The sequence below is a fragment of the Myotis brandtii genome, unplaced genomic scaffold, assembly GCF_000412655.1.
Source record: "Myotis brandtii unplaced genomic scaffold, ASM41265v1 scaffold3518, whole genome shotgun sequence".
NCBI lineage: Eukaryota > Metazoa > Chordata > Mammalia > Chiroptera > Vespertilionidae > Myotis > Myotis brandtii.
Genome location: NW_005363534.1, coordinates 153,521 through 162,888, shown reverse-complemented (window position 1 = coordinate 162,888; position 9,368 = coordinate 153,521). Strand labels below are relative to the sequence as shown.

The window sequence follows — 9,368 nt, the reverse complement described above, 5'->3', positions numbered from 1 at the left end:
AAAAGCAATAAAAAAAATCAAACACTTGGAGGCTAAATAGCATGTTATTAAACAATGATTGGGTTACCAAAGAGATCAAAGAAGAAATAAAAAAACATCCTGGAAATAAATGACAATTAAAACACAACAACCCCAAATCTATGGGAAACAGTCAAAGCAGCCCTGAGAGGAAAGTTAATAGCATTACAGGCCTACCTCAAAAAAACAAAAAACAAAAACAAAAAACAAGAAAAACATAATATGCTATCTAACTCTACAACTTAAAGAATTAGAAATAGAGCAACACGAAAAGCTTAGAATGAGCATAAGGAAGGAAATAATAAAGATTAGAGCAGAAATAAATGGCATATAGACCAAAAAAACCCCAAAACAATACAAACAATGAATGAAACCCAGAGCTGTTGTTTTGAAAGGATAAACAAGATTGATGAACCTCTAACCAGGCTTACCAAGAAGCAAAGAGTGAGGACCTAAATATACTATGAGCAACTCTATTCCAACAAACTGATCAACCTAGAAGAAATGCACATATTTCTAGAAAAATACAACCTTCCAAAACTTAATCAGGAAGAATAAAAAAAGTCTGAATAGGCTGATAACTATGGAGGAAATTGAAGCAGTAATCAGAAAACTTCCAGCAACCAAATCCCTGGGCCAGATGGCTTCACAGGGGAGTTTTACCAAACATTCAAAGAAGAACTAAAACCTATCCTCCTCAGACTATTCCAAAAAATTTAAGATGAAGGAACACTCCCAATTTCTTTCTATGAAGCCAGCATTACCCTAATCCCAAAACCAGATAAAGACACTACACAGAAAGAGAATTACAGGCCAATATCTCTGATGAACATAGATGCTAAAATCCTCTACAAAATTCTAGCAAATCAAATCCAGCATTACATTAGAAAGATCATACACCATGACCAAGTGGGATTTATTCTGGGGATGCAAGGATGGTACAATAGCCGAAAATCAATAAATGTAATACATCACATAATCAAATTGAGAGAAAAAAAATCACTTAATACAGGGTGTTTTTCATTTCTTCTCTGATCTCTTTGGTAACCCAATCATGGTTTAATAACCTGCTATTTAGCCTCCAAGTGTTTAAATTTTTTTTACTATTTTTTATTGTAGTTTATTTCTAATATTATGCTATTGGAATCTGAGAAGATGCTTGATTTGAGTTCAGTCTTCTTGAATTTGAAGAGATTTAGCCAGTGTACCAATATGTGATCTATCTTTGAAAACATCCCATGTGTGCTTGAGAAGAATGTATATTCTGTGGCTTTGGGGTGAAATGTTCTTAAGATATTAAGTCCATCTCATCTAGTGAGTCATTTAGGATTCCTGTTTCTTTGTTGATTTTCTTTGAGGGTTTATCCAGTGATGTAAATGGGGAGCTAAAGCCTGCCCGGAGGTACTATGCCACTCACCGCTGGGTTATGGTTGTGGTTCCACATGGGTTATGGCTGGAAAGTGGCATTGTCTAGGCATCCTCTGCCCTTCCTTATTGAAAATTGTCTCCCCAGCTGTGTCTAATTTGTTAATTTAGGGTGGATGTTCTCTTATTTAGTTGCTTTTCTGGTCTGGCCCTAGGAGGAGGTCCACGACACGGCTGCCTATTCAGTAGCCATTTTCTCTGTTGCCCCCAGCTGCTAATTTTCAGTACTATGTCATTGAAGGAGATCAAGATATACTCTATTTCTGTTACTCAGTTTAGCATGCCATCTTTATTTATTTTTAAATTCTTTATTGTTGAAAGCATTACATATGTTCCCTTTTCCCTCCATTGACCTCTCCCAGCCTGCCCCTTGCCCCCACCCCAGGCCTTCACCCCCCTATTGTCTGTGTTCATGGTTATGAATATATGCATACAAGTTCACTGGTTGAGCTCTTCCCACCACCCACCCTCCCTTGCCTTCCCTCTGGGGTTTGTCAGAGAAAGTTATATATCACATGATCTCCCTCATATGGAGAATATAATGAACAACATAAACTGATGAGGAAAAATAGATCCAGAGACATAGAAGCATCAAACAGACTAGCTTGCCATCTTTAAGTTGATGAGGTTTTTGTTCAGCTTTGTTGAGGCATAGTTTACATTTAAAAGTTTGATAACTGGTAATCTTTTGCACTTTTTATGGGCTTTAAATAAATTTAATTTATGACATTTGGTAATAGAATTCTATTATTCCTAGACTATTAATTTTATGTGCATTCTTGTCTCTCATGCGTAAATGATGATGATGTAGATTCTTTAGAACAGCATGAAGTTCGTTAAGAGCCCTACAGTGCTTAGTATGGTCCTGCATATGACCTGAACACTAACTTTGAGATACAGAACTTAATTTGTTCAATCAGAAAGTGTTAACTAATACAAAAAAACGTTTGCTGATTGGATTTGTGCACTATAAATATCTTGACCTTTTTTAAATTCTATCTCAGGGTGTAATAGTAGAATGAAACTCAGTGGCCGACCCTACAGACACATGGGAGTCCTTGGAACTTCAAAACTCTACGACATTCGGAAAACTATCTTTACCTTCACTCCACAGGTGTGTGGAATGAGCTTTACCATGCATAGAGATGAATAGAAATAAGAGAGAATCATTACAGAAATAAAGTATTTACTGGAGTTTGGACAAGTGTCAAAGATCCACAGGCCCTGTACATATTAAGTTACTCAGTAAATACTTGTTGAGTTGTACTGAAATGAATTTCTAGCACAGAGTTATGCCAAGTGATTATGGCTACCAAGAGTAGTCCTGGGTATTGCAGAAGTAGTGACTAGAGATTTTACAGATGTTTGAGTATTTTAAAAAGTACTTCCTACTTTTTATTTGTATTTATCCTTTATAAACAAAATGTAGTCTTTTTATTCAGCTACCAAATTATGTGTTCTCTTTTGGGAGGTGGGGCTCTTAACAAGCCTGGAGATCTTTGATATCCTCTTCTAAACAAAAAAGGTCAATACTGTTTTAGCCATGATTGTTTCCCTGATATTTATTAGCCACATTATAATAGTAAGCCCAATTATTTGTGTATATGAGGAGGAGAAATCACTTTCTGGAAAGAAAGCTTAAGCTCTCCATTTGTCATCTGACATCTGAATTAGTGCAGCTGAGATATAGACAAGAAATATTGGATCATAAGTTATACTTTTAATCTTGCCATTTGCTAGCTATATAACTGCTAATCTACTTAATGTCTCTTTGGCCTTATTTTTATCTATTAAAAGAAGAAAAGCCCTTACTAGGTTGTTACACAAATATAATTGTGTACTTGAAAACACTTTGTAAATTATAACACACTGTAAAATATAAAAATTATCATACGTGTCATTGGACCGCCAGAAGAATTAAGAATTACATTTGGAGGTATTGTTGCCTTTATGACATTGTATATGCCCTTTTGAATATGAGAATGGTTTAAAATTGCTTTATTTGATAGTTATGAGAGTAAATTATTCTGAGCTATTATTTTTATTTTTCTCAGTTTATAGACCAGCAACAGTTCTACTTGGCTCTGGACAACAATATGATAGTGGAAATGCTTAGAACAGACCTCTCCTATCTCTGTAGCCGCTGGAGGATGACAGGACAGCCCACCATCACCTTTCCCATCTCACACACCATGCTTGGTAAGATTGTATGAAGCATGGAATAAATGTTTATTTGGAAGAAGTCATGTGGTTAGACCTTTAAAGTCCTGGAGTCACTGAAGAGCTACTTATTATCATTTATTATTTCAGCAGTTATATATTAGCTTCTACTTTGTGCCAGGCAATTTTCTAAGGACTAGGATACATGAAGTGAATAAGGCAGATGAGGTTTCTACTCTCATGGACCTTATGTTTTATAATAAATATATAACAAATAAACTAATACATAAGATTATTTCAGGTAGTTTGAGAGCTATAATTTTTTTAAATGTAATAAAATAACTTGGTTGGAGGCAAATTCAGATAATTGGTTTCTAGGTCAATTTTCAGAAACTTTATAAGTACAATTCATTTACAGTAATACTACATTATGCATCTGTATAACTCCAGTGAAGCATCAAGATTTTGGAGATAAATTCCCAGACATCTCCCTCCAAGGCTTATTTAACTGAACCAGTAAAATCTAGCAGGGGAAAATGAAAAGGCTTTCAGTTTATCTTTCCTTTATTGTCTGGGCTTCCTAATATTACTCACTTAAAACTAGGTGATAGGCTTTATTGTTCTCAGTTCCTGAAGGACTACAGTCAATGCTGAAGCACTGCTTCCTTTCCGTGTCTCTGTTGTTGCTTCCAAAAGCCTATTTGTACTGCCAAAGTACATAGAATTCCTTTTCATTAGAGAAGAACCCCTTGTCATAAATCATTCCAAGTTCAGACAGACTGTTAGGGATTTTGCTGTCTCCTCTTAAAGTGATTCAAAAGCACAGGAGTTGAAGAAGTAGGGTAGTCCTTCTTCTTGTCTTTCTTACTTATTTAAGACAATCAACAAGTGCACATTTAATAATTACTGTGTTCCTAGAATTGTATTCAGAAAGTGTAAAACCTAATTGGAGAGGCAAAGCTAATACACAAAAATAATAGAAAATAATTTAAGGCAGTATATAAAGAAGCACTAAACCCTTAGATTAGTATTTTTATACAGTGAAGGTGATCATGTTGTCAAATAAAATTTCTTGACTGAGGTGGGACTTATTATAAGTTTTTCAGATGAGTACTATTCATGTGGTAAGAGGGAAAGGTATTTTAAGTGAGGAAAAAAATTCCATGAGTGAGATCTGGAGACAGGGATGAGCTTGACTTGTGAGTAAGCAGTGGAGTATAATTATCAACAAAATTGGATAAATAAGTGGGATCATATTATGAAAACCTTGAAAATAAGCAGCTATTTAAAACAGATTTTTTTCAAAACTCTGAAACGTAAGTTTTTGAATAATCAGTGACATGATGAAAGTGATATTGATTTGATGACAGTATACTATAGTGAGGACAATCTTATAGCAAAGAAACTAATCTAGTTATGAGGTGATAGAAGATACATTTGATTGGTGGTAGTAAAAGTATAGTGGGAAAGAAGGATACAAGAGTCAGTAAGTCAGATGTTGGCTAACTAGTATGAGATATGAATCAAAACAATGCTAAGATGCCCTAGCTGGCTTGGCTCAGTGGATAGAGCATCGGCCTGCAGACTGAAGGGTCCCAGGTTCAATTCCGGTCAAGGGCATGTACCTTGGTTGCGGGCACATCCCTAGTAGTGGGTGTGCAGAAGGCAGCTGATTGATGTTTCTCTCTCATCGATGTTTCTAACTCTCTATCCCTCTCCCTTCCTATCTGTAAAAAATCAATTAAAATATATTTTTAAAAAATAATGATACGATTTCCAGACTAGGTAAGTAATGCTGTCATTGATAGAGGCATTCTATAGGAAGGTGTCATTTGTAAAGGGGCATGTTGAGTTTGTGGTTACAAAGAGATTTCAAAATTAAAATACCTAATACAGTCATGTGCCACATAATGATGTTTCAGTCAATGACAGACCATGTATACAATGGTGGCCCTGGAAGATTATAATGGAGCTGAAAAATTTTTATCACCTGGTAACACCAGCACAAGGCATTGTTTATGTGTTTGTGCTGATGCTGGTGTAAACAAACCTGTGCTGCCAATTATATAAAAGTATAGCACATACACTTATATACAGTACGTAATACTTGATAATGATAATAAATGACTGTTAACAGTTCATGAATTTACTATACTATACATTTTATCATGATTTTAGACTTTACTCATTCTACTTATAAAAAATGTTTGCTGTAAAGCAGTATGTCATGTTATTCCAGCAGCAGACTCATACATTTTATGTTTAACACATCTCTTGATTGCCTTAGGTCATTTGTGTGTGTGTGCTTAATTTAATCTTGTGTTGTTTTGTACAGTAATATGCTATACATGCTTGTAGCCTAGGAGCAATAGGCTATACCATGGACCCTAAGTATGTAGATGGTTGTACTATCTAAGTTTGTGTAAGTGCACTCTATGATGTTCACACAATGTTGAAATTGCCTAACAAAACATTTCTCAGAACATATCCCCATCATGAAGTGCCACATGACTGTAGTTGGGATAAAATACACAGCCATAACTTGGGAAGAAGAATAAAACTAAGTATCTAGATTCAAATCGCAAAGTTTTAATACTTAGTACAACAAAAGTAGCAGTAACAACAGAAATAATAACTGCAATGTTTAATGAACACTTTCTCTGTGACAGACACTGAGCTTTCAGTGCATTATTTTGAAATCTTCACAACAACCCTATTCAGGTAGGTACTATTAATAGCCCTGTTTTATAGATGAGGAAGGTGACTCATTGTGAAGAGTCAAAATTAGTAAATGAACAGAGTCAGGCTTCGTACCAGATCTATCAATCTCCACAGCATATATTATCAATAGCTGTTTGTTTTCTCATATAAAAGACAAAGATTCCCAGAATATATAAAAGAGAAAAATCTATCTTAGATGTTAGTTAGAAAAGATATCCCTAAAATAAAAACATGTTGATAATAAAGGGATGTGTAAAGACATATCATGCAATTGCTAACAGAAAAAAGCAATGGAGATCCAAGGTGGCTGTGAAATAAGTGGAAGCTACACTCACCTTCTCCCAGTAGCAAACCGGAATTATAACTAAGTTATAGATCAATCAACCTGAATAACCAACTGAAGAGTAGCTGAACAGAAGTCTTATAACCAAGGATTTACAGAGGAAGCCACATTGAGACTGATAGGAAGGGCAGAAATGCAAAAAGGACTGGCCCTGCACTCATTTGTGGAAGCTGAGAATCCAGAGGGATATCTCAGCTGCAAAGGTCCTCCTTGTGAAGCAAGAGGTCTCAACCCCACATTGGGGCTCCCCATCTCAGAACACCAGAGCTGGGAAGAGGTGCCCATGTAAACATCTGACTGTGAAAACCTGTGGGGATTCTGTCCAACAGGGAGAGACAGGAGTCTACTATAACCTGAGGTGCCCTCTTAAAAGGCCAGTGCACAAAATCTCATTCTCAGGCACTCACCCATGGCTCTGGTGGAGGTAAGGTGACGCAGAGAAAACTGGAGTTATACAGAGAAGAACTGGGTTGTGTGGCCACGAGGGGAGACCTGGAGGATCAGCTATCAAGGTCCCTGTGCTGAGTCCCTATTCTATACTTTCCAGAGACATCAATTGCCCTTGGTCAAGCCACCCTATTCATACAGAACCAGCCTGGAGCAGGCCACTAACCATGTACTCAAGATTCCCAGTTACCCAACCCTGCCGACTCACACCCTGCTGAAACCTCTGCTGGCTGCACCCAGCTTGGGCCTTCTGTTTTCTCTTTTGGGGGGAGCTCTTGTAATGACTCAGGCAGATACTGAGTGGTGTGGCTGTGGAGCAGGGGCCATTTCTCCCCTCTGCACACCTGTCAGGCACTGCCCGCCAACAGGAGTTAAATGAGCTTTGTCCTTCCAACTTTCACTGGTCCTGCCTTGCTGAGCTAACACCCTGCAGAAAGGTCTACAGGCTGCACTCAGCTTGGGCCCCTGGTGTACTCTTTTTTAGGAAACACTTGAGAAGATCTGGGTGGTCTCAGGGATTGATGGCAACTTGGGCAGAGAATGAATTGTGTGACTCTGGAGCAGAGGCTGTTTCCGCCCCCTGTGCACCTGACCAGTGCCACCTCCTCCACAGGAGGTCCACTAGTTTCATCCTCCAAACTCTGGGAGGCCCCACCCAGCCAAGCTCACATCTTGTGGAGCAGACTGTGTACTGTGGCCAGCCCATGCCCACTCTACAGACATTTTTGGAAGGCTCTTGATGAAGTCCAGGCAGCCTCAAGAGGTGACAGAGCATCGGACAAGCAGAGGTGGATCTGGAGGTACCTTAGGCCTTTTGCTGACCTGCACCTGGGTTCAGAGCTGGTGGAAGCTAATCTTGGTACATAGGATGGCCCCTCCCATGTGCACCCAGGCCCAGCAGAGGTAGCCACGAAGTGTGGAACACTTGATAGCTCCAGACAGGCAGCATCTGACATTGACCTGCACCAGAGTTCTTCCTAAGAGTCCAACTAAGAGAGTGCTGGTTCAATTCCAGGTTAGGGCACAAGCCTGGATTGTTGGCTTGATCCCCATTGTGGGTGTGGGTGTGTGCAGAAGGCAGCTGATCGATGATGTTTCTCTCTCAATGATGTGTCTATCTCTACCCCTGTTCCTCTCTCTCTAAAAAATCAATAAAGGGAAAAAAATTTTAAAAAGACACAACTACAACAGGAGGGCTCACGTAACCCAAAAAAAGAAAAATTATGGAGCACCTAGCTCAGGTGATCAAGAACATTGCGCCACTGAGACCCACAAGACACCTACTACATAAGGCCATCATACCAGGACTGGGAGACATAGCAGATCTACGTAATACACAGAAACAAATGCAAAGAGGCAGCCAAAATATGTAGAGAAACAGGTCCCAAAGAAAATAATAGGAGAAATACCAAGAAAAAGAATGAAATTAAATGGAGGCAATCAAGCTACCAGAGGCAGAGTTCAAAACAATGGAGATAAGGATGCTCAATGAACTTAGGGGAAGAATGGATGAACTCAGTGAGAACTTAAAGAGATAGTAAGCATAAAAAAGACATAGAAACCATAAAAAAGAACTAGGAACTCCCATAAGACTGTCAGATGATTTCTCAACAGAAACTTTAGGCCAGAAAGGATTGGCACAAAATATTCAAAGTGAAGAAAAACAAGGACCTACACCCAAAACTATTTTACCCAGCAAGGCTATCATTTCAAATTGAAGAAGAAATAAAGTGATTCCCAGAAAAGAAAAACCTAAAGCAGTTCATCAACAACAAACCAGTATTACAAGAAATGCTAAAGGGGCTTCTTTAAAAAGAAGAATTAGATAAAGAGGATTATAATGATAAACAATAAAATGGCAATAAATACATACCTATTGATAATCACTTTTAATGTAAATGGACTAAATTCTGCAATCAAAAGATAGGGTAACTTAATGGGTAAAAAAACATGATCCATATATATGTTGTCTACAAGAGACCCATCTCACAACAAAAGATAAACACAGACTAAATGTAAAGGGATGGAAAAAGATATTTCATGCAAGTGGAAACAAACAAAAAAAGCTGGGGTAGCAATACTCATATCAGACAAAACACAATTTAAGACAAAGGCTATAACAAGGGACAAAGAAAGTCATTACATAATGATAAAGGGATCAGTCCAACAAGATGAAATAACTCTTTTTTTAAATTAAATCTTTATTGTTCAGATTATTACAGTTGTTCCTCTTTTTTCCCCCCATAGCTCCCC

General features: G+C 37.8%; 1 protein-coding gene across 1 annotated transcript in view; it reads left to right on the top strand.

Annotated features, from left to right (window-relative positions):
• PHKA1 (phosphorylase kinase, alpha 1 (muscle)) overlaps window positions 1-9,368 on the top strand; it is a gene marked incomplete at its 5' end in the record, with an annotated part of 145,270 nt that overhangs the window by 47,051 nt on the left and 88,851 nt on the right. Inside the window, 2 exons of the mRNA XM_005871675.2 lie at window positions 2,449-2,558; window positions 3,499-3,643. Coding sequence (XP_005871737.1) covers window positions 2,449-2,558; window positions 3,499-3,643 — 255 coding nt within the window. The remainder of the gene's footprint in view (window positions 1-2,448; window positions 2,559-3,498; window positions 3,644-9,368) is intronic.